At 42.5% G+C, this 24,975-nt stretch overlaps 1 protein-coding gene across 4 annotated transcripts in view; it reads right to left on the reverse strand.

Moving 5' to 3' along the window:
- Positions 1-24,975, reverse strand: part of Syne1 (spectrin repeat containing nuclear envelope protein 1) — a 461,524-nt gene that overhangs the window by 266,606 nt on the left and 169,943 nt on the right. For all 4 annotated transcript variants that reach the window (XM_041680032.1, XM_041680030.1, XM_041680029.1 and 1 more), the window contains 11 exons: positions 24,482-24,622; positions 21,534-21,694; positions 19,484-19,634; positions 15,885-16,112; positions 15,425-15,523; positions 12,946-13,133; positions 12,451-12,574; positions 10,304-10,470; positions 7,201-7,354; positions 4,357-4,985; positions 1,706-1,885 (listed from right to left, as the gene is read on the reverse strand). In XM_041680032.1, the coding sequence (XP_041535966.1) occupies positions 1,706-1,885; positions 4,357-4,985; positions 7,201-7,354; positions 10,304-10,470; positions 12,451-12,574; positions 12,946-13,133; positions 15,425-15,523; positions 15,885-16,112; positions 19,484-19,634; positions 21,534-21,694; positions 24,482-24,622 (2,222 nt within the window). The remainder of the gene's footprint in view (positions 1-1,705; positions 1,886-4,356; positions 4,986-7,200; positions 7,355-10,303; positions 10,471-12,450; positions 12,575-12,945; positions 13,134-15,424; positions 15,524-15,884; positions 16,113-19,483; positions 19,635-21,533; positions 21,695-24,481; positions 24,623-24,975) is intronic.

A 24,975-nucleotide genomic window follows, 5' to 3' on the forward strand; every position in this document is an offset into this window, starting at 1 on the left:
GTTTGTCTATAATTTCTATAAAATTATGTAGATTCAGTCTGAGATTGTACAGATATAAGGAACACTTCAACAAACACAGCCACTTTTAGTAAACATTTAATTAAAGAAGACACAAACACACAGCTAAAGTGAACTATATACCTATCATTATCAATCGCTAGGCAAATGCAAATTAAAAACATGAGATGCTGCTATCTGTGTGTTAGAATGGTGACTGCTCAATCACATATGTAGAACTGGACAGTGGTCAGTGTGGGGAACAATGCATGCCTGCTGGAGATTTCCCCTGCCTGGTCCAGATACTTTGTTGAATTGCTTATCAGTGTTTTATACATTTAAACATATACTTACCCAGCAAAGCAGTGAGATATAAAATCTTATGTAAAAACCATCAGAAGTGTGAATGCCCATAGAGGTTTAATATTTAATGATCTGAAAAAGACTCCATATGTCCATCCATGAGTAACTATATTGCCTGTGGCACATCCATTCAATGGAATTTGTAGCCACATATTTTAAAAATGAACCATTCACATGCTGTGGAAATTACTTTAACTACGTTCAGATATGTTACACTTGTTTATACTGCAGACTATTACTATAATGGTGTGAAGGTCTGTTGTATTTGTTTCTGCCACCTTTGCTAACCATGTAAGGATGTGTGTTTAACTATGTAAAGATGTGTTGTATTTGTTTCACCTTGCCTGCCTAAGGTACCTGTTTGCCCTAAAAAAGATCTGAATGGCCAATAGCTAGGCAGAGAAAGGAGAGGTGGGGCTGGTAGGCAGGAGAGTAAGTAGGAGGAGAAATCTAGAATGAGGGAGAACAAGAGAAGAAGATAGAGAAGAGAATGAGGAGAAAGAAAGGGACAGTCCTGGCACAAGAAGTCAGGCAGCCATCAGCCAGCTAGACACAAGAAGCAATGAAGGTAAGATATACAGAAAGAAGAAAGGGAAAAGCCTTGAGGCAAAAGATAAATAGAGAGAAACAGATTAAGTTATAAGAGCTAACAAGAAAGGAGCCTGAGCTAAGGCTGAGCATTCATAACTAATAATAAGTCTCTGTGTCATGATTTGCGAACTGGTTGGTGGCTCAAAAAGAAAAAGCCTGGTATATGTACACATAAACACACACACACACACACACAGAGGGGGGCACAAGCAACATTCATTGTATGCAATTAGGGAAAGAAGAGAAAGGACAGATGGAAAGTAAACCAGGGCTGCAGAGAACTGGAGCGAGGGACAGAGACGGACTCTGGTGAGACACGAGGGGGTTTCCCCTTGTTGGAACTGATGGTGTGGAATTTGATAGCTGAGACTACTAAATGAGTTTGTCATAGAATTTCCTAGGAAAAAAGGGGGAACTTTACAGTAAAATGTGTACTTTCAAGTTAAAATTTAACTAACTCAATTACAGGTAATATAACCAAACAAGTTTAAAATTCTAATTGTAGTATCCCACAATGATGGGTAATTACTGCTTTCAGGGAATCTTTTTTTTTTTTAACATTAACTTCACATGCACTGGCATACCAAGAGAACAACTTTAAACACGGTTCTGGAATATTGCAGTTTTAGTGTTACTAGCAGGGCCTAGAATACCCAGGGCTATTTAACCATTGGCCACATCTTCAGAAAGCAACAGATAACTTGCAGTGTTACAAACCGAGTTGGAAACTTTGACAAGTTCTGGAGAGACTTACTTTTCATGAATTAGTCTTTTAGTGTCCTCCCAGGTAGCTTCTAAGCGGTTTATCTCCCTGTCCACTTCAGGGGCAAAAGCCACGTCCTTCTGGGCGATCTGTTTTGCTTTGTCTTTCAGCCAACAGAGCTCATGTTCTCGGGAGTTTAATTCATCCTCTAGCTGGTTGAAAACTCGCAACCTGCAAACCCAAATGTTAGTTCAGTGCTAAACTATCAATACGTCCTCTCTCTAACTCTGTGACCTCAGACAGCACACATTAACACAGCTAGCAAAACTCTCAACACAGCAATTAAATTAATGCATATTAATGGAGAGAGAAACCTTAAAATATAATTTTGCAAAATGACCATATATCAGAAAACACTGAAAGTCACCCTTACTCTTTATGCGCAATGTTTTATTGAACTTTTATCTTCTCCTCTGTTTGGTGGTAGAAGAGCCCTCAAAGAAGGCTAACTTTATAGGCCAAGTAGGTGAATTCTGTTGCAAGGTCAGCATAGGAAATCTTCCTGAGCAATGGGGTCCAGGTCATAAATAATTATCCTTCAGTATTACAGTTTTTTCAAAGTCAAAAGAGCACCGTCAAAGTTTTATGAAAAAAAAAATACACTATTAAAACCTAAATTACCTCCTTTAATAAAAGATTACTGTGAGAAAGAAATTCTGATTTTCTGTCCCCCAATGCATCATCGCTTGCACATCTGTAATATGTGGCCCTATAGGAGGCCACCGACTCATCTATGCATTCTGGTGTTGTGCTGTAGTGTATAATATACATCTGTTCCCAAGGTGGCTGCAGGCGGATGTCCCTGTTCTCCACACCTGGCAAATGCAGGTGCGAAGTGCCTACAGCAAGCAGTACAGGGAGTTAGCCATATATCCAAGACTGGGTAAATCCAGAAGTTTATTGTAACATTTTCTCAGCTAATGTGTGCTTTTGAGTGAATTAGAGAAGTTGACAGGGCTGAGCCCAGCTTGGGCCTTCATCTCCAGCAGCTTGAGGATCCTCCATCTGCTGGCCTGAGCTGGCCAGAGAGGATCAGTGCTCTTTTGCATTCCCAATGCTGCTGGTAGCTTCTGGGATGAGCTACAGGGAGCAGTTCTGTGCCTCTTTACTTGGAAATTTAGTTTAACTTTTTTCAGACCTTAGTCTTCCTTGCTAATTTATTGTTAAATTCATTCGATATCATAACAGATGACATAATAAGAGGCCTCCTGTAGTTCTGATGTAAACCACATTCCTGTCTCGGTTTCCTGTCTGTTCTGATTAGAACTGGATGAGCCACCATGGTGATGCTCATCAACTATGGACGTTGGTGTAAGTGCACTTCAAAGTTTCTCCGCCTTCAAAGCTGAAGACTGAACTCAATCTCTTAAATAGGGACAAGGTTCTATTCATAAAGTAAAAGAAGATTGTACTAGAATCTACATTCATAGATGAAAGTCACTTCCAAATTTACTAAAGGAACTACCCCCTGGCTCCTTTGCTTTTTCGCTGAACACTCCCGGGAAAGCCCCAACTTCACTCACCCCTTATTGCCTGTCTCCTGCTTCCCTCTAGGCAAAGAGTTAAAAAGCACTTGGCCAAGTTGACTGACGTCACTTTCAATGAGTGAATACGGACTTCAGAGGACCACCCGCCTCTCTGCTAAACTGCTCTTACCAAGGGAGGACCAATGTCTCCATTCCTTCCCCTCTGCCATTTGTCTCGTACTCCCAATGAGCTCGCTCCAGGCCTTATTGAAGCACTGGTAACACACCTTTTTAGGGAGGAGCCTGCTGATCCATTCGTCCCTAGAACCACACATTTATACGAATCTCTGCTCACATTCTTTAATTTTAAAAAAGATTTTTTTTTATCTTATATGTATGTGTGAGCACTTGCACCCTTGTATCCTACCATGTGCGTGTCTGGTAACCACAGAGGGCAGAAGAGGGCACCAGATTCCCTGGAACTGGAATCACAGTTGTGGATGGTTATGTGGCATCACGGGAGTGCTGGGAACCGAACCCTGGTCCTCTGCAGGAGCAGATGATCTTAACTGCTAGGTCATCTCTCCAGCCCCTCTGCCTGAATTCTTGATAGGAAGAAATTGCTTGTAATAGATAATAGGATAATAGGATAGGCACGCGGTGGTGGCGCAGGCCTTTAATCCCAGCACTTGGACAGCAGAGGCAGGTGGATCTCTGGGAGTTTGAGGGCAGCCTGGTCTACCGAGCAATTTTCAGTACACTTAAAGCTACACAGAGGAACCCTGCCTGGGGAAAAAAAAACAAGACAAAACACATCACCCCCCAAACAAATAAACAAATAAATACATAAATACATAAATAAATGAAAACAAAACAACAAACAACAACCACTAGATAATAGGATGTTCCGTCCTCATGTAGGTAAGGTCTCAGAGTGTCCATACATACACTGTCATTACAAAGGTCCTTAAGGAAATCAAAGATAAATTAACAATTCCCAAGTGTCACATCTACCTTCAAGGGAAGTAGGGAGGTATGGGGGAGAGGAGAGGGGATGTGGTTGACACAGAGAAACAGACAGAGACAGCAAGAAAAGACAGTTGCCCACGCGGGTATGAAAATGAATTCCCGAGCAAACAGAAAGCAGATGAGACTGGCATCTGCCAGGTTTCTGACCTGTGCTGTAGAGCCTGGCGGGTGGGCTCTTTTAAGCGCTCCTGGTCAGTCCTTTCTTCTATGTCTTCAATGCTTCTCAGCAGCTCTTCTTTCTGGTCTTGGAAAGCCTTTTTCAATACTGCCAGGGCATCTGCTTCACTCTGCTTGGTTCCCAGAAGGTTCTGGATCCTCTCCACTTCTGAAGAGAGCTGGTCAGTGGTGGCTCTGCAGGAAGTCCTCTGCTCCGGGCTCCCACCCTTCAGGTGGTACTGGGCTTTGGTCAGGACGCCATCAAGACTGATGGCGCTGGGCTCTAATGCCTTCACGTCTTTAATAGCATCATCAAGGTCTTTCTTTAGAAACTCTGACTGCTTCTTACTCATGCTTTTGGTGGCTTCCACTGTTTGCCTGAGCTGGTGGAGACGAGTGGATGCCGAAGCATGGCTCTGGAGGAACTCTGCGAGCTGTGTTAGAGCCAGCTTCCGCCTCTCCACTACCTGCTTGGCCTCCTCAAAGAGCTGGAAGCAATCATCAACCTTGATCTGGAGCGGGTGAAGGTCCTCAGCTCGTCCCAGAGACCGCAGCTTTGCCAAGTGACCTTGCAGACTCTCTGCTTCGCCCCTTTTCTTCTCTATTTCTGCAGCGTGGTCCTGGAAGGGAGGAGAGTCTTTGGTTCTCAGACACGCCACAGTTATTATTTGATAAACAATAGGGTTTGCGATCTCGAGGTAGATAGCATATGTGATGGAATGCCTAGCATTTATTTATTTATTCTTTATAGTTCTGTGTATTTGTGACTTGGCTTGCATGAGTGTATGCATGCATGCAGAGGCTAGAGATCAACATTGACTGTCTTCTTCAGTTGCTCATCCCTTCATGGTCTCTCAGTGAACTTTTAGGTGCTTGATTGGGTGAGACTGGCTGGCTAGGGAGACTTAGGGACCATCTTCTCACTGCCTCCTGGAACTAGGACTGAAGGCACATGCTACCATGTCTGAAATTTTCATATGAATGCTGGAGATAAAACTTTGGCCCTTGAACTTCCATAGTATTTTACTGACTAAGCCCTATCATTGGTCTTTAGCTTGGCATTTGGAATTCATCCACAGGGTGATGAAGAGATGGCTCAATGGTTAAAACAGATTCATATCCTTTCAAAGGACTTACAATTGTCTATGATTCTACCTCCAATAAATACAATGACCTCTTCTGGCCATTATGGGTAGTTATATTCACATGTGCAACCTCATACACACACATATCACACACATTTTAATATATGCATAATTAAAAAATAAAATAAAATATTTTAAAGTTATATCTATAGCAATGCTTTCCAAATCATTCATAAGCTTTTCAATTTTGCTTGTTTATGCAAGCCCTATAGAACATAACACTGATTTAATTACTTTCCAATCAGGTTTAAGTTTTCTTTAAGTATAGAATTTTGACCAGTCCACAATACACCATGTTTAAAGCCCAACAGAAGATTGTCATCAATTTTAGCCCAGTTCCCACCACTGAGTGCTGAGGGACAGTGGTCTTTTATCCTGTCACTTATATTATTTTTAATATATGCTGATTGGCCAGTAGCCAGGCAGGAAGTATAGGTGGGGTGACCAAGCAGGAAGTGGAGGTGGGGCAATAAGAATTCTGGGAAGAGGGAAGCTGCAGTCTGCATTCGTCACCCAGATGCAAAGAAAGCCAGACACAGAGCAAGCAAGATGTGACTGCCTTGCCGCAAAAGGTACCAAGCCACATGGCTAACACAGACGAGAATTATGGACTAATGTAAGTTAGAAGAATTAGTTAATAAGAAGCCTGAGCTAATGGGTCAATCAGTTATAGTTAATGTAGACCTCTGTGTGATTCTTTGGGACGTAACGACTTCAGGAACCAAGTGGAACAGGAAACCACAGTCAACAGCAGAGAAACCATCACTTGTTTTAATCTTGACCACGATGGCTTTAGATAGTCCCCAGCCTAACAAACCACTTCTCACTCCAGACAGCTGGTCTCCTTGTACTTAAAGGTTTTCCTCTAGAAAGCCTGCCTATGTAAGTCCATCCTTTCTTCACCCTTGTGAAGTTAGTCTATTGAAAGACTCTGACTTGGGTCAGATGACCAACCTGAGAGTCATCCCTCTGAAGCACGTAGTCAGAAACACTGCCTCTCTGGCAGGTTCCTCGGAGTGCCATGGACTTTAAGCCTGTGATTCTATCAGCTACAAAACTGTCTCCTGTCCTGGAGATTGTAAGGTTTATTTTTCCTTTCTTAGAGGAGGCATACAAAGCCAGCATAGAATAAACACTTAGAAATTGTTAAATGTTTTATATGGATTCTATATAGAAACTCTAGCATCTCAATACTTTGATCAATATCTGACTTTGGATTTTAATAGCACCACAATAGGCATTGTTCATAGGTTACAATAAGGAAAATATCAATAATTCATGAATTTGGAACCATATTTATACAAAGTAGTTAATTCAGGAAAAAAAAAATGAGCTGCGGAGACAGTGGAATTTGTATCAGTCTTTGGTTTTGGACCAAAACAAAATAGAAAACCAAATGGAAATTCTTAACATTTTATGCTCTAAATTACAGTTGTTGTTTTTGTTGTTGTTGCTGCTGTTGGGGTTACCCTGCTGTTTTATCTGAAATCTATCTGCCCAACACAGTGGCTGGGTCCATAAATCCAATTATCAAGCCATTTTTTCATACAAACACGAAAGCTAAATTGTTGCCATGTATGTATTTTAGTGTGCTACCCCTTTGAATTCAAGGAGCCTCTTTTCTGTTTCCAAATTCAAGGGGCCTCTTTTTTGAACACGTCTGTTTCCATCTTGAGAGAATCCATTTTACCTTGTGCCGAGTGAGAGCCACTTGATGGTCCCTTAAGCTTATCTCTGAAGTCGCTTGCAGTTCGCTGAGAAAGTGCTTAATCCAGACAGAGAAGGAAAACAGCAGCTCATCAAACCCCTGGTGCTCAGCCAGTACAGCCTGGAGGAAGTGCATCCTGTGGGGAGAGGGGCAGTAAGTGGTGGGCTGTGACCTGAATGCTTCCTCTGGAGCTTACTCCCTGAGCAAAATAAAATAGCTATACAGAGACAAGCCAGGCCTCTAGGTATATTCAGACCCCCAAGCCCTGTCTTTCTCCTAGTCTTCCTGCTCTTTGGGACCCCCTGTCCACTCTGGTGGGTTGTTCTTCCTTCTCTTCCAAGCCCCATCTTTCTCCTGGTTTTCCCGCTCTTGGGAACCCCCTGTCCACTCTGGTGGGTTGTTCTTCCTTCTCTCCCAAGCCCCATCTTTCTCCTGGTCTTCCTGCTCTCGGGGAATCCCTGTCCACTCTGGTGGGTTGCTCTTCCCGCTCTGTGCTTCTGCTCTGCGTCGCCATCACTGTACCTCAACTGTATCTGTTGCTCCAGCAGTATCAGCACCACTTGCAGAGTGGTACCTCTTCCTGTACCCAATCCCACCCATCTCGGGTCTAGGCCCTTTCCTCTTGCCCAGTTTCTAGAAGCACCCTAAACTGACAGTCTTACTGCCCCCATACCTTCTCCAGGTGCCTACACTCAAGATGACAGCCAGAAGAACTTCTGTTAGAGCTAGGAAGATGAACTCCTCAAAGCTTATGACGTGTGATAGTGGTGTCCTGTGCCCTGCTTGATCTCTTTCTCTGGGTCCATCTGATAGAGCCTGCCTGCTCTCCCACTTATCTCTCTGGTGCATGTCCATCCATTCCTGTCTTAGAACCTTTGCCCATTTCCTTGCTCTGCTGTGCGTGGGTCACCAGAGCAACACCTATCTGCCTTGGCATACTGCTCAGGTGTGTCTAAAGTGCCATGGGGCCTTATTGTGTTGCTTTGTTAATATTTATCATATTTCCCCCAACCCAGTCTTGCCCCCCTTCCCACTCCACAAATGCAAGAGTTTTATTTGTTTTTTTTTATAATGACAGAATTGGAAAAGAGGACTAGCATATTTGCACAGATCAACCAACTTATAAAGCAAGGGAAATAACTGATTACTAATAGGTGACCGAGATCAGAATCCAAACTGGAATTAAGAATAGTAACCCTCTGATATTAATACATATTCCAGTGGTGCACGTTCAGTTTCTCTACAGACTATCTATGCTCCATGTAGCTTTAACTTGATTGTTAATTGACGGAGGAGGGCCCAGTCCACGATGAGCAGCACCATTCCTAGGCAGGTGATCCTGGGCTAGCTGAGGGCGGCCTTGTCAGTGAACCAGCAAACAGCCTTCCTCCGTGGTTTCTGCCTCAAGTTCCTGCCCTGACTCCCCTCAGTGGTGGACTGTGACTCGGAAATGTGAGCTGAAATTTTCCTAAGTTTCTTCATCATAGTGTTTTATCACATGGAATATACTATGAAACAGGAAGCTACTGGAACATCTTGCACGCATAGCTTATACTTTCATATGTATATATGGCTTCTACTTTCAATGCCTTTGTGTCAGCTAAAAGTCCTCCCATTCTCTCTGGGAGTTAGTAAACAGTCCCTGTTCTAAGGGAAGCTTCTTGACTTTGAAGAACAATTATTGATTCCTCTCTGTGACTTTCCCCCAGGCAATAACCATCCTCTTCTCCCTCCTGTCTATAGTTCTCCATGCTTGACCCTCTAATGGGTTTTTTGTCATCCTCAGCTTGGTTTTAAACTGCTCAAGATTAAGTTTTGTCCACTCTAATGGTTTTGGCACCTGGCATGGCGCCTGGCACGCAGCAGAGACCCTGTCAACGTCTGTTGGTTGATTACACAAATCAGAGATAACAAGGAAGCAAGCACAGACACTATGAAAGTGGGGAATGACCTCCTGTGCCTAGCAACAGAGTTTCATTTCAGAAACGCAGTGAACAGTTGCTGAGTAGGTGAACTTTCTGGCAGTCAGAGAGGTTAAAGCGTGTGCAGAAGCATAGTGGTTGTTGCCAGATACTTGATCACACTATGAACCCTGGGTTTCTGTTAATTAAATAAGACCTTGGGTCAGGAGGCAGAGCTGGTAACTAGTTGACAGGAAGTAGCCATAGAGAGTTGGAGGGAATACAGAAAAGGGATAGAGAAACATAACAAAAGTTGTAGGGAGGGACTTTGAGCTTGGTGGTTCTTTTTTTTATTTGGGACAGCAGAAGAGATGTTCTCTTGCTGGGTGGCTGGCTAAGGAGGAAGGTTAGCTGTTGTTTCTTAGCCTCTCTGGGTTAGCAGATTTTGACCCCAGTGTCTGATTCCAGAGTCTTTATTGGTAAAATAGAATGACAGAGACGTAGCTGAAAGTTATATTTGTGGCTACAGAGGCAGAGGCAGTCCTGACAGGACTTCTATGTCCCCACCGGGCCTCAACCTGAATAGCTGGGCAGTGTTTGCAAAACCTCAGTCAGTAGCTGAACCAGTCATAGATTCAGGTGCAGCTGCTATGCCAACAATAAAACCACTGGAAATCAATACCAGTTACAGGCATGCTTTTAATTAGAAAGATTTATATGCCAAATATTAATCCTTAACTTAATTAAGATTCAATCTATTTTCACCCCCATTTAATGCTACATCATTTTATCATGTTTCTCCAAATGTGTACATTGGAGTGATAGGGAGAAGCAGTCGTGTGTAAAACACTTCTGGCTGAAAAATAAATAACACACGAGGCAAAATATTAGTAGCCATTTTCTCCCAAATACAATAAATAATACAAATAACAGCAACCTTCTCTATTGAATGTGTTTGAGCTGGGTTCATCACTGGGCCCATTGTGAGAGCAATGCGTGGCATCCAGGCTCGCCAGCAACGTTCACTTTTGAGGACCTCTGGATCCAAACATGACAGACAGAGTAGTTTTCATCTCTTCTATAATCTTCCCTTGAACAGACACATTAAGTAAATCAAACAAAACACACCGTTCACCCTAGCAGACAAACGAGCATCATTCGGGGCCCTTTGGCAAGGAACCAACCTTCTGTTGATTGTCTGTGGTAAGTCTCTCCAGCGCTCATCCAGCTGTTCCAACTGCAGCTTCATAGCCGCCACGTCATCCTTGGAGGCCACTGTGAACAGGGTTTCCTTCAGTTGCAGGAGATTGCTGTACACCGAGGCCTGGGACACAACTTCATTTTGCAGAGCCTGAAGAACAGTGTAAGACAGGCCTCACTCTGACAAGACTGACCCAGTGGACTGCTTGAGGCTGGCTTTACATTCTTGTGTGATTCAGAGAGAGTTGTTGTTACTTGGTTTATCATGGACTCTCGGCCACCTTTATCATTTTTTTAAATGATACTGAGGCCTGTTTGGTTTTTCTGTGTCTGAGTAACAGATAGGCAAATTTGAAAGCTGTGAGTTTCTCTGACAATGAGGAAACTGAGTAAACAAAAAAATCAAGGACAATCTACTGAAGAAGAGATCATCATTTTAAATCAAGATGTCTCTCCAGGCACTGGGAATATGGTGTGGCTGTATGTTAGAGACTTTATTAGGCAAAACTGAAGAACTTAAGGGGGTGTTCATTTTATTTGCCTGCAATACAACTGCTTTATTTTTATTTTTGATGATTAAGCAATGAACTTCTTGGATGCTCTGAGTTCATGAAAACCTTTGGCTCTTGCTAACAAGAAAAATCAAAGATAACAGCAGGCGATTAAATGGTTAAATTAAAGTGATCACAAGCGAGATGACATAGCACATAGTAAACACTTATCAAGAGGCTCCTTTTCCTTCTCTGTGGGGCCCTACATAGCGTGCAAACAAAACTGCAGAGGTAGGAAAGGATGGAGAACCCTTCCATGATGACAAGGAAGACCCCCTGTAAGTGTTGGACTCAGTGCTGGGGAGGATACAGGAAAGAGAACGCCTGGGAAAAGCAAGGCCAGGAGGTGAGCAGCATACACCCCCTTTGTCAGGTCACAGCTTGCGAGGTACCTGGTTCACAGCAGGCTCCCATCAATAATATTTTTATTTTGTTTCATTGAACAAATGGAAGAATCAACAATGGGAAAAATACAGACATCGCCAAAGTGGAGAGTGGATTTCTGGTTTTATTTATAGGCAAAGGAGCCATGGATCTCCTTCTGGAACCTCCTTTCCTCACTGTCAAACTGAGCTGTGAGCCCCTTCACCCTTAGGGAAGCCCCAGGGTTTCTGGAAAGTGACTTTTGGGAAGAGGAAGACCATTCAAACTTTGTAAGCCAGAGTGGGAAAGGACGAGGGGCATGGCACCCTCCTGGAGTCAGGGAGGGAAGAAACAGGAGGTGGCCCAGTGTCTTTAGACACTTCAGATATCCCAAAGGGACTACCAGGAATAATATCAAACTAGCAGGTCTCTGCTTCTTTCACTAGTTACACCGAAGAGCGATGTCGGAAGTCAAGAAAGGGTCTATTGTACAATAGGGCTCTTTTCAGAAGCAATTTTGCTGCCGACTTTTTTGGCTCAGATAGCATCCTCAGAACACATTACTAATATCCAAAAATCAGCAATATTGTCTGCAGCTTTAATAATGAAAATGTTTTTTATTTAAATTTAGAATATTTGCTTTAAGCCACAGTGTCTTTCTGTCTTCCTATTGGGGCTTCATTTTTTTTCCTTGTCTTTCTTTGTAGTGAGGATCGGCAGGCAGGCCTGTTTTTCGTCCTGCCTGGCTCTGCATGGCTAGCTGTTTACTCCACCTACCTAATTTTATTAACCAATGAAAGTAATACATAGACAAATGACCCTCCTCCATCATTTCTTGACTATAACAATCATTCTTGATTTGTTTTTACATTCTATTCTTTTTTTTACAAAAACACCTTTCGTTTTAAAATATCACCTATGTTCGAAAGTGGAGCAATTATATTTGCTGCCAACCTCACCCAATCTATACATTTATATTCAGATGCTACACATTGTATTACAGGGCTGTCTAAGACTCCATGGACACAGGCAACCGCCAAGCTCCCATTGTCATCGTGTCTGTGAGTCGGGAGTGCCCTCTTTCTTTCAGCACGCCTGGACGTCAAATGGTGCTTTTGGGATGGTTACGGGACTTAGATACTTCATTAATAAATTAACTTGAAATAAGCAACCATACAAGATCATTCCATTCCTACCCCCACCCTCTTTGAGCGTACCTGTATTAACTGTACTTCACTCTCCACTTTGACTCTGTCAGCAGAAATGTCCTTTTCTGGAGAACTGGCTATGGCTTCGCATCGCTCTAACCAGGTCAGAAAGGGCGACAGCTTCTTCTCCAGCCTAAAGAAAGAGATAAAAAGACATTACTTCATCCAAGATGGTTATACTAGAGACAAGTTCTCTCTAGGCTGGCAGGTCTGACACAAACTGTTACAAATGATGCTCACTGGCTGCGTTATTCCTGCAGACCAAAGGGATTAACATCATTCATTTTCATGCTAATTCTCACGCACTTGCTCGCATCTGTACAATAGGTCAAGATACATACACTTCCTCTCTACTCTCAGGCTTCTTTTCTCAAGGGATACCTTGCAGTAGACATCCAAACTCACTCATATATCTAGGGTGACTATTTCCCATCACTTATGGAACTGCTCATCTGGAGTCCCCTACCCACCATGGACAGCAAGTCAAGAGCTAATGCTGCTCACCTTTGCCAGTGGGCCAGCAGATCCTCCAATGCCTTCTGTCTCTCCTTGGCCTGGTGCAGTATCTCCTCATACTGCTGCTGTAAGGCCGCAGCCTCCTGGGTGCAGGACTCTCTGTTCACCGCCTTCTGGGCGCTGGCTGAGAAGGAGGTGACTGTGCTGTTGAGAGCCTCTAGGGCCTGACAGAGATCCTGAGGAAAAGAGCAGAGGAGTCAGGAGCATCCTGATTCACAGGAGGTGTGGGACAAAATTATTCACAGTACATGCAAATGCAGATATCAACCTATGCACAGTCTACTTTCTCTATACCCATGCCAAGCTCAGTTTATAAATCAAGAAGGGTAAGTGACTAACAACATAAGTGAAGACGACAGTTATAATTACATCCTGTAATTGAGATGGTTGGTACTGGCTGTCAACTCGATTGGATCTGGAATCAACTAAGAGACACACCTCTGGGAGGGTCGATGAGGGTATTTCCCAGGAGGTTTAGCCCTCCAGGAGCACTCCTGATAGAAGGAGGCCTGAGGGGAAAGTTGTCACTTTTTGCCTGTCCACCTTCATCCATTGCTGGTGAGTACACATACTCCGCTGTTGCTGCTCCTCCTGCTGAATCCTCTGCCTCCCAATAAGGAAGACATTTGTTCTTCAGGCATCCTCCAGACCGCCAATGTATGATTGGAACTGCAAATGGTCCTGAGGACAGTTCTCAGGTTCTCAGTCCCTCCAGCGTGCAGACAACTCCTGCTAAGCTACCCAGGGTATCCTGTGATCAGTCTAGTAAACCCCATTGTGTGATACACTCTGTCAGACCCTTTCTAGTGGGATGAAGGTTTTTTAAAGGTATGATCTACCTATTTCTAAGGTTTTTACTTTAATATCATAAACTTGTGCTTGACTTCAGGTAACTGAAATCCCAGAGGTCAGAACTGTGGCTGAGGGAGATATCTGGATGGCAGAGACAGCGTGGCATGAACAAGGCCCATTTTTCAGTTAGACCTGTCACAACCCATCCAACCGTTCAGTCAGAAAGGCTGCCACGGACTTCAACAATCCAAGAGTGTCCTGCTATGATTTTTGTAAGATTGAATGTGAGGAGAACGTGGCTTCTGGGATGCAGAAATCTAAAGGGAGTTAGAATTTCCCAGGGCTGTGGCCTGTGAGCTATCTCAGCGGGTAAAGGTGGCTGCCATCAAACAGGGATGACTGCCTTGGATACCTCTGACCCACATGGTAGAAGGAGAGAACCAATTTCTGTAGGTTGTCTTCTGACCTCTACACCACCCCCGGTAAGAAATATGTAAATGTAATTTTTTTTTTTAAATCATGACGACTATGTTTAGGGCACGATCATGTCTTAGACATAACACATTGAAAAAAGAATACACGGCTGTACAATTTGAACAACATCCTTTCCAGATGTGTGTTTGCTGATCATCTCTTCTCTGTGCCTGCAGCTCCCTTCCACTGTAGTAGAGACAAGTATGTTGCATACGTGTTTTTAAAGCAGGGACCATGAATGTTGTTTTGCTCCTCAGCATGTTTCCTGTGCGCGTCTCTTTGTATGTGATGCTCGAGGTTTGCACCTTTCCCTGCATTCTCCCAGGGCTATCGGTTGTCTTGCTGAAGACTGATCGTAATTGAGAGTTACACAGCCAGGTCAAAGAAGCCAATTCTTAGAGATCTTTTCATGGGGGGAAGGGATTCTCTCACATCTAAATGTGGCTGGTTAGCGTCTAAAATTCACTCTGCACGTGCCATTTTTTCTTACACAAGATAGTGGAGAGGAGGACAGGGACTTATTAAAAAGCTAACCTGAAAACATCACATATTCTGATGAGAAGAGAAACATATATATACATACACTCATAGATAGGCACATTTCCACATCATATATATCTCTGTGTGTGTGGTACGCAGGTGTATGTTTGCATGTGTGGATATACGTGGGTCCACACATGCAGAAACTCAAATTTGAGGTTGGGTGTCTTTCTCAGTTACTCCCCACTTTGGTAGTGGGTGCAAGATCTCTCCTGAACCCAGAATATCTCTGACTAGTCTCGTCATCCTGCCCTTGTGGTCCTGTCTCTGCCTCTTGAACATTTCAGAAGGCCACTGTGCCTGGTCTGATTTTCTATGGGTGCTTGGGATCCAACAGGTACTTACATACAAGTACTTTATCACCTCACGCATCTCCCCTGCTCAGAGAATATCTTTTAAATGACTATCCCCTTTATAAATATATATATTTATTACAATATTAATCTTATATAATACATATTATATTTTTAAAAATGGGAACTAATTTGTATACTCAAATGTTTTGTTATAAGAAATAATGTTGTTTGAACCATTTAACTCCTCAACTAACCTAAAATATTTCCAAGTTTAACTCTCACAATATTTGCTGTTTTCCTATCAAGTAGGAGTAACCAAATTTTTGAGTGGATAAATATGAAAAAGTGTGGCTATGCGCTCTCACCATATGCTCTTGGAGAACTTTGTATGTCTCTGCAACTGAAGAACATATTTTAATAGGATCAGCCAGCCGCTCTGCAAATTCAGACACAGATTGCCGGATCTAAAAAAAAAAAATGGTGGGACATAAAAATAATTTAAGCTATATACCAAGGCAGAGGAGGGTTTTCGAGGACTTGGCAATCTTTCTGTTATAGATGAGTTTTTGATGTCATGATTGCATTTTTAAAAAGGCTTTTTAATAAAATCTAAAATCATTGCAAAGGTACTAAGACTTAACCTTAACACAATGTATAATGACGTTTGTACATCCCAAGGTTGCCATATATGTAGCGCTGAATGGAGTTTCTAACCCTTGTTGGGTTGTTAGCATGTGGTCTTTCTTTATTGCTCCTTTTCCGGGGTGTTCACTGTATTTCCATGTATTAAATATGTAACTTTACCACACAGGGGCCAATTCTCACCTTTGTCAGATTCTCTTCAAACTTTTGCTGCTGTAATAAGCGCCCCAGGATCGTCCCTTCCAGGCCCCGTGCGTGTTCACACAGCTCCTCCCAGTATCTTCTTATTTGGGTCAGCTTGGCTTTGATGCGAGCAGACTCTCCAACAGTGACGAACTGGACAAAGGACTGGGCTTCTTCTTCTAACCCTACAATGCTGTCGATTTTGCTTTCTATTTCTTGAATTGCGACCTAATATTTGAAACAAGAGGAAATGTCAGTGAGGTCTGAGTAGGCTCACCTTCGTGGACTCACACCACAGCAGTAGAGACTACCTACCAGGACAGCAGGCCTAACTGACATCTACACACATTCAGGTCAGGGGCAAGCAGCTGTAAACAGATGCCACCTGCTTCCTGGCCTCATTTGGGGAGAACAGATGCATAGAAGCACATGAAAAAGGGCTTGGCAATGGTGGCGGTGTGGGTTGGATGCGGAAGAGAGAGAGAGAGAGAGAGAGAGAGAGAGAGAGAGAGAGAGCCACGTCTCGAGATGACATAAGCGAGAAGCTAGCCCTGTACTCTCACAGTACATCTGAAGACAGAGGAGTGTGCGGTTTCCTCATCGAGAAAATATTAAAGGTCAGGTGGTCTGGGAAAGCTGTGTGTTCCAGAAACTTCCAAAACCGGTCATATTTGCACGTATTTAACCTTTCCAAATGTAACTGAGTATGCTATGTTTACTAAACCCTTTCTAGCCACACATTAAAAACGGCCTTTGACAATCTATCATTTATTCCTTTGGCCCGTGGTTTCCCACCACATAACTCAGCAGAGTATTCAGTCTCCCTCATCAGGAACCAGACACACCCGGTCGAAGAATTTTAATAGCTGACGATTTCTCATAGGACCTGAGATTTCCCTGCTCTCTTCACTGGCTAGGTACTCTAAAGAAAAATAATGTGCACATATCATCCATTTAATCTGGGACAGACAAGATACTCAATAATGTCAGTCATTGCAGGAAAGGAACTGAGAGCTGCGTAGGACGTGTGCATATAGGTGTGAGCAGCAGTGGATGGGGCCTCAAACACAGAAAATGCAAGTCATTTCTCTGAGGGGTGCAAATCAAGCAAAACAATATGAAAATAGTAAATGGAAAATCCTGTTACCCTAGGAAAGCTAAATTTGTGACTTCTGTCATGATGAGACAATTGGAAAGAGTTTGGGTCACCTTGAAGTCTGTTTGGCATAATCTTTCATTCTCAATTTTTATATGCATGGCTACATGGGGTACCTGGTAGATAATTGTTATCGGAGCATAAATGTTCTCTGTTTCTTTTGCTGTCTTATTGGATTCTTTTTTTTTAAAAAAAAGGCACTCATAGTTCAAAATGTGTATTGTCTAATATGCATCAATAATTTGTCTACATAATCATGGCATATAACAGAAAGAACCTTAGTTGAGAACAAAATTATGAGTTCTCAGGCCCATTTATCTCATCAGCAAATTTGTGAACATAAGCCATGGAATTAGATCATGAGGGTTTGTGTGTGTGTGTGTGTGTGTGAGAGAGAGAGGGGGGGGGGGGAGGGAAGGAGAGAGAGAGAGTATTCTACTAGAGGTAAGATGGAAAGGGAGCCAGGAAAATGTTGTTGTTTATTGTCAGTATTGGAGAAACACACAGTGCTGAACAAGAATGCGATTAGACTATCTTTATAGCCTGCAAAAGCCCCATCAATTTTAACTGTCAGCTTGATTTAAGGTGAAAAGGATATTGCAAATGTATTTTTAATCTCTCTGAATTAGTGTAAGGATTCAAAGCATCAGTTTGGCACTGGACTATGGAACCTTCTATGCCAAAGTCTTTTGGATTCCACTCTGTTGCTGTGTCTGTTGACACACATCTTTTTGTCGCTCATATCTGTTTTATATATTTCAGATCATAACTGAAGTGCCATTTTGGATGTATCCAAATGTATTTCCAGTTTGATGGTAAGAAAACCTATAACTGACTATATATTTAATAATTAAATATTTCTAATTTTTCCTGAGGAATGGGATGGCATCTGATCATTTTCATAATTCAGAATTGCTCTGAAAGGACTCAATATTACAGTAAATGAATTACTGGATGAATAAAATAAGTCATAAAGTGCTTGTTAATTTCCGGAAGGAGAAGTTTTGAGACCAATTTAAATGTATCATTTTTTTCTTAGAATTTAATGAAAATTATTAAATGACAATTTTTTATTAAAGAGTTAAAATATTCATAAATTCTGTCTCAGGGCTTGGTAGCTGCTCTCCTGGACAGGCTGTGTTTGCCACATCCTAGGGATCCCCGATTGTGCAGGATCTGGCGATTAAGAGCTGTGTCAGCTGAACACCATGCCACCCTCCCACCCTGCACATGGCCGCCACGTGTTCTGAGTCACAGCGTGAAATGTGTCCTTACCTCGGCATCTATTAGTATATTTAGTGGCAGAGGAGTTTTCCATTTTAAACTGTGAACAGAGCTAGCAGAAGGAAGTGACCAAATCTGAACCCGTGTGGCGTAAGATTGTATAAAACTGAGAATGTCTGTCTAAAAGGGGACATGGAGTTCAGAAGGAGGACATGGTGGGAATTCTGAAAGGCATTAGAGCAGAGGGAGGTTAGCTGCTAGATATGATCAAAATACATTGTACACATATAGAAAATTCTCACATTATATATATGTATATATATGCACATATATATAATTCTCAAAGAATATATATAAAAAAAAGGATGCTCACTCCAATCTCAATTATTTTAGCCCATATTATTTAGCTTTTCTACTGCAGTGGTCAGTGATAACTTATATAGCTAGCTCTTTTGGCAGTGGGAGAGCTAAGGCACCAGAATGACTGTCCAGATAAGTTCATCCATGAAAAGAATAAACACCAGGTCTAAGGGCTTTCTCGACAAAAGAAATGCTTCTGGCTCCCCCTGCTGGTTAGTAAGGGTAAATGCCACCAATGCATTTTGGGTGGGTGGAAAGTGGTTTTTTGTTTGTTTGGTTTTGGTTTTTTTGGGGGGGGGATTTTTTGGGGGGGTTTTATTTTTTTTTTGGCTTTTTGAGACAGGGTCTCACTACGAGTCCCAGAAGGTCCTGGAACTCAGCAAGTAGATCAGGCTGACCTTGAACTTTTGACAATCTCTTTACCCTCACCTTGTGACTTCTGGACTTAGAGAATGTGCCACCATGCCTGGCTAACACAGCTAATACTTGAGTCTGACATTTGGAACAGTTCTTAAATAGGGCAGTTAGTTGTGGATGATGAATATATTTCATGATGTATAAATGCATGAACAGGGGAGTCCATGGGCGTCAAACCAAAATCAAGGAAAAGAATAATGCAACCATAAAAAATAGTTTAATGATATCGCACACAATATTGACTTTGAATCTGTAAGTCAGACAGTATTAACACACAATTTTATCTAGAAAGAATCATCAATCATGACCTCTTAGCTTGGCGTGAGTTCAACTTAAAAGAGTCACGGAAGAATGGAAGATTTGTCCTGGGATCAAATAGGTTTTGGTGATATAAATGTAAGAAAGGAAGGGAGTTTATAAGCATAACATGTGTGCAGGTCACCTTGATTTGGCTGATCTGCACGTCCAAGGCAGACGCTGACGTTTCCAAGGCTTTGAGTTCGTTTTCCTTCTCACTTATCCAGGTGGACAGGCTCTCAAAATTACTGCCAAAATGATCCCACTTGATTTTCACCATTTCCATGGTTTTAATACTAAAATTAACCAAATTAAGTTAAAAAAAGCAGTATTTCCATAAAGAATAGCAAGACAATTTTTTTTTCTCCTATACTTCACCAGGTGAAAGGTCTTGGGGATATTCATGACTCTTTCAGAGCGGAAACTATTTGAGCAGGAGAATCATACGTACTTGATGTGAGCTGCCTGTCTGAGCCCAGCCTTCCTGTCTCTTGGGGGAATGGGTGCTGGAGGAGGCAGCACCCGTATTACATTGTGAACGGAGCTGCACTCTGAATGCAGTTTTGTGCTGACTTCGAAGGGTGTGAGCCCACAAGGTCAAGCTCTGCACAGAAGCAGCTACCCTCAGAACTCAGAGTAGGGAACTCTCCCAGAACAGCTTTCGGGGTTTGATCGTTTGACAGGCTACCTTTGCTTTTAGGGGGAGGTACTACTGGGACACTTTATACTGAAGTACTTTGGTAAAGTGCGCGTTTGTGAATCCAGGTAGAGCCGTGGTCTAATCACAGGCTGCAGGGCAGCACCTGCCGCCATCAGCTCCGTGAAGCCTTTGGTTTGTAACCTATAATGGTCTCTGCGAGTCACAGGTCTCCTACAGTTCTGACTCCAAAAGACTTTCCCAAACACTCATTCATGAGCCCCCGGACTGTTTACAGACAGCACTGGCCCTCTGTGCGGTAAGTCTAATGCATTGGATTTCAACTGGAGAATCTCAGTTGGTATTAGCTCTGGACATATAACCAGGTGAACATGGCTTTCAGTTTAGAAAGAAACTAGAAAACTATAATAACCCTAGCACTAAACTAACTGATATCCTTGGGTGAAGGAAAAGTAACTGAGTATACCTTATTACAAAAGGCACTTGATACCAAGAACAAACATGGCATCAGCTGATTGTCAAATTCAATAGTGGTACAGTCTCGACTTTGAACCCTGTGTGTGTCTAATGCACTTAGCAGTATAAAAAATGCAAATGCAATCTATTTTATAGTACAGATTTTTACATAAAATTTAGCTTCAAATGGTTATTGTAATCCATTTAGAAGTAGCTTTGTTTTTAATATAGTCTCAAGATTTGCTGTTTACATAGTTTGGCGGAGTTTATCAAATATAAAGTTGTCAAAGTTTTGAGTTAGTTCAAATAAGATATTGATCAAAGTTTAAAGTTTAGGCAAATATAAAATGTTCAATGCAAGGTCCAAGACTACTAAAAACAGTTTTCACATTCTGAAACCCTCCCTGTGACTGCAGTTTTGTTTCTTGAGAGTCATGGACTATTATTCAGTGTGGCACTGAATAAGAATGTTAGCGATATTAGTTTAGAGACTATTGACAATGTTTTCAAAAGCTTATCCCCAAACTTTGTAGTAGGATATCACAGGGGCACAAGCTTATTTATTCTTTTCAGATAAATAGTAAAAGTTTCAAATCAAGATAGAGTTTTGCAGGTAATTTCTGGAAGGGGAATATGAATTCATGGTAATTTGAATATTGAGGTACTATGGACACAGTCATGAACTTTAAGTTTGAGATATTCCTTCTACATGATATGTTCTTAGGCCTTTATTTCCTCTTCAATAGGTGACGCTAGAATGAAATAGTAAAAAAAAGTAAACGTGGGTTATTTTTTGGAGATTGCCTCTGCATAATATGAAGGCCACAGAAAAGAACAGATATGGCTTAGTGATGAATATACCAGTTTAGAATGTAAACACCACATTGCTTGTATACTTTCATTATTATGGATACCAGGTCCTGGGCTGAGAACAGTTTTCTTTTGGATTGCGAGTTGCTTCCTCAAGACAGGTAGAAACATACAGACACCTTGAGATTTTTGAAAGACTGGAATAGGAGACAGGAGAGACCCACAGGATGCTACCCCAGAGAGCAAAGGTCAGAAGTTGTGAAGCACATACTCTTCTTCAAGCGTGTCTTCGAGCTTTTTGACCTGCTCCTTGATTGACTTGGCCTGCTGCTGAAGCAGCTGCTTATTCCTGGGCCCCAGTGGCATTTCTGAGGCTTCCTTGACAAGGTTCTCAGCCTGGGTGGCAATGCTTTCTGTCCGCTTAGAAAACTCCTAGAAAAACAACACAAACAGACACACAAAAACAAATATTGCAGCACTGTTAGGTGAGCATTTTTAAACTCTTGGATGCTGCGTTCAAGCCAACTGTGTATTCTTCAGAGATTGATCAAGAATGCTTGAGATAGAAGTACAGACTTCCATAAGCTAATTAGAAGCTTTGTTAAAATCTTTCCGCTAGCTTTGGTAGAATTGGTTTTCCACTCCTTCCTGATTTAGGCCTATCATTCTGAATTCTGAGATACTTATACCCATTAATTTATCCTTAAATATATTCATTTACTACTGGCCACTTCACCAAATCACCAACAGTTATTGGTTCTTTGAACACAGGGACAGTACATCTGTAGGTTAACTAACAGAAAGATTTATATTTGTCTGATAGAGATATATCTTGTCTAATGCAGAGCACCAGCGATTTTTTCTTATATATTTTTTCTCTATAGAAAGAAGTTATTAGCTCCCTGAGAAGTAATATAGTCCATTTTTAATGCTGGGGAGTCTTATTTTATTCCTATAAACAAGCAACATGAAGGAAGGAAGCTTTCAGGTCTTCTGCTTTGCAGTTGAGAAAGAATCTCACGCACCCCAAGCAGGTCACAAACACACTCTGCATTGACCCTCCTGTCCCCGCCTCTTGAGTGCTGAGATTGTAGGGGTACAGCCCTATGCTAGGCTGACCCGCTGAGGACTCTAGCTCAGGGCTTCCTGTGTGCTGGGCAGACACTCTCCCCACAGCGCCGCGTCCCCAGTGCCAGCAGAGCTGAGTCTGGAGGCGTTGAACCTGCACTGTGATTCTGCACCACTGGTCTCCCCCCTCTGTGGTGATTTACTCTTCGGGCTCTTTTGTGTGCGTGTGAAATGCACGCAATCATGTTCTCTTCTGGAAGGGAACTCAGCATCCACCGACAGATTCCTTTCTAAGTGCCTTCCGCTGGCAGGTACCAATTATCATGTTTACATCTTTCATGCGGACGAAAGCTGGGTTTTCCACCTGCTGGTTTTCAGCAGCTCGGAGCTATTTTAATTCAAACCTTTTAATCTGAATGAGACATTGCTATCTTTTAGGTGCTACCTGAATCTTGTTAGGTAAATAACATTGAATATTAAATTAGAAAACATTAACCTTAGTGATAACCTTGAGCGAAGAAAATTAATGTCTTATTTCTTTTCACGCAAGAAAATCTGACAAGAGCTTTAAACATTCATCAGCGTCTTTTTTTAACTAGTCAGCACACAATCGCTATGTAAATATTGGTAAAACGCAGCCTGTCACTCAAATCATCTCCCCAAATTATTCTGCAATACCATATAAAAAGACTGTACTTAAGAGGAAAATTTCTAAAGTCACAAATAATACCACAGGGGATAAAATTACATCATGGAATTATAGCTTCCTGTTTGAAAGACCCAATTGTCTCTCTTGAGTATCCCCATTGAGTCTCACGTGAGCATCATTGTATAGAAGCCTCCTATGGTTCAGATAGAATTAGGCAGAGCTCCCGATGGCACAGAGACGCACAGTATCCTAAAGCATAATGTTTGCTGATGCTATAGCATCCAGTCCCTCTCCTGACTACCTGTGAGCCCCCAGGCCATTGCTGGTCCAGCTTTGAAGATCACAAATCTCAGTGTAATTCCTTGAATGCAATCAAGTGTTAGCCAGTCTGGCTGTGCTCCCAAGTTTTCCAGAGCCACGGAGGAGGTGATGTTTGAAAACGCTTGCTTGTAATTTTTTATAGACTATTTTGTATGTACTACCCACAGGAAGTTGTAATGCAGAGGGCTTCACAGAACAGAAGAGGATTGGTCAAAACAAAACTAAACAAACACAGAATGATGTTGTAAGGTGTTGTCGCCAGAGTCCAGAGACTATGATGTGTGAATGGCTGCAGACGGCATTAGGAAAGATTGGCTCGCACCAGGTAGACTTATAGAAGAAACCAGCCCCCCGCTCTTTAGTAGCTGAGCAACCTTCAGCCCCAGCTCTCTAAACATTTACTTCCAGGCCAGTCCGTCTCTGTTGGGATATATTTAACTTGACGTTGCCATGTGTACACATCACATACCAGCATATGCAAGAAGCCAAAGTTCTTTAGCACAACCACCCACAGGTTGTCAGCTAGAATAAGGGTTGTCAAATAGGATAAGTGGATAAGGAGATCATGAGAGCCCCAAGTGTCAATTCTACACGCTCTTGTGACAGTGTGTGCAAGCGCCCAACGAGGCTCCGAAAGTGCTTTCTAACTGTGCACAGCACCCCAGCCTTTCACCATTTCCATTGGATTTCTAGGTCTGCTTAGACGTTCCCTCCCCCGAGGCACATCTATGGCTATGTGACCTTCTTAGGAACTCCCAGATGGCCCAGTTCTCTGTAACACTTGGGGTTTTGTTGTTGAAGCATTGCCCACCTTTCCAGGTTAACGCCCTTTCATCTCTCACCATGAAACTGAGCCATCGCTCTAGCTCCTTTCCCACCTGAGGGCATTCCTCTATCCAAGAACGTCTGTCTGTCCACCTTCCGGCTCCAAACCCTGCTTCTCTCGGTCTTACCCAACTGAGTCGTAAATATTGGTCCCATCATTTATACACGTATCTGTCAGGGGACTCGTACCTTCCCACTTTCATAAAAGTCTTAGTTCTTAAGGTGTAAATCCTACTTACATTCTTGTCCCACCGTGTACCGAAGAGACTGGGTCATCAGGAAATAGTAAGAATTGAGTAAATGTGTAATACTAACTGTGATGGTGGAGAACAAGGAACCACGTGGCCTTGATATACCTTTGTCTGTTCCAACTCTGATGACAGGCTTCCCAAACTGCTGAAGCTCAGGAAGCGCTCGTGGCTGGACCCTGTTTGGAACAGGTATCTGACCACCATCTCCTTGTTTGTCTCAAATCGCTCCCATTTTCTCAAGCTGACCTAAATGACAAAGAGATAAACATCACGGCACATCACACATCAAATGTCCAGACTGATTCCTAACACACCACTGCTTTCTCGTTCACTCCCTAGGCTGTCAGCTGTAGCAAGTGTGACGTCATACAGCAGCACAGACTGAAAATGAGCCTGGTGTCTTTGATAGCGTTTCTTTCCTGCCTCTGGGTCTTCAGATGACTTCTGAGTGTCCCAGCAGACGGAATGTCTTGTGCTTCTACAGAGGCGGTTATAACATGTAGATCGCTAACAGTGGAAAAGAGCCTTTCAATCGCTCTCAAGAAAGGCTGGGGGTAGCAAGAGGAAAATGGGAAGGAAAACAAGAGTGATAAGTGGCA

The sequence above is a fragment of the Microtus oregoni genome, unplaced genomic scaffold, assembly GCF_018167655.1.
Source record: "Microtus oregoni isolate MIOR12 unplaced genomic scaffold, Mior012 000033F_ref0000390, whole genome shotgun sequence".
Lineage (NCBI taxonomy): Eukaryota > Metazoa > Chordata > Mammalia > Rodentia > Cricetidae > Microtus > Microtus oregoni.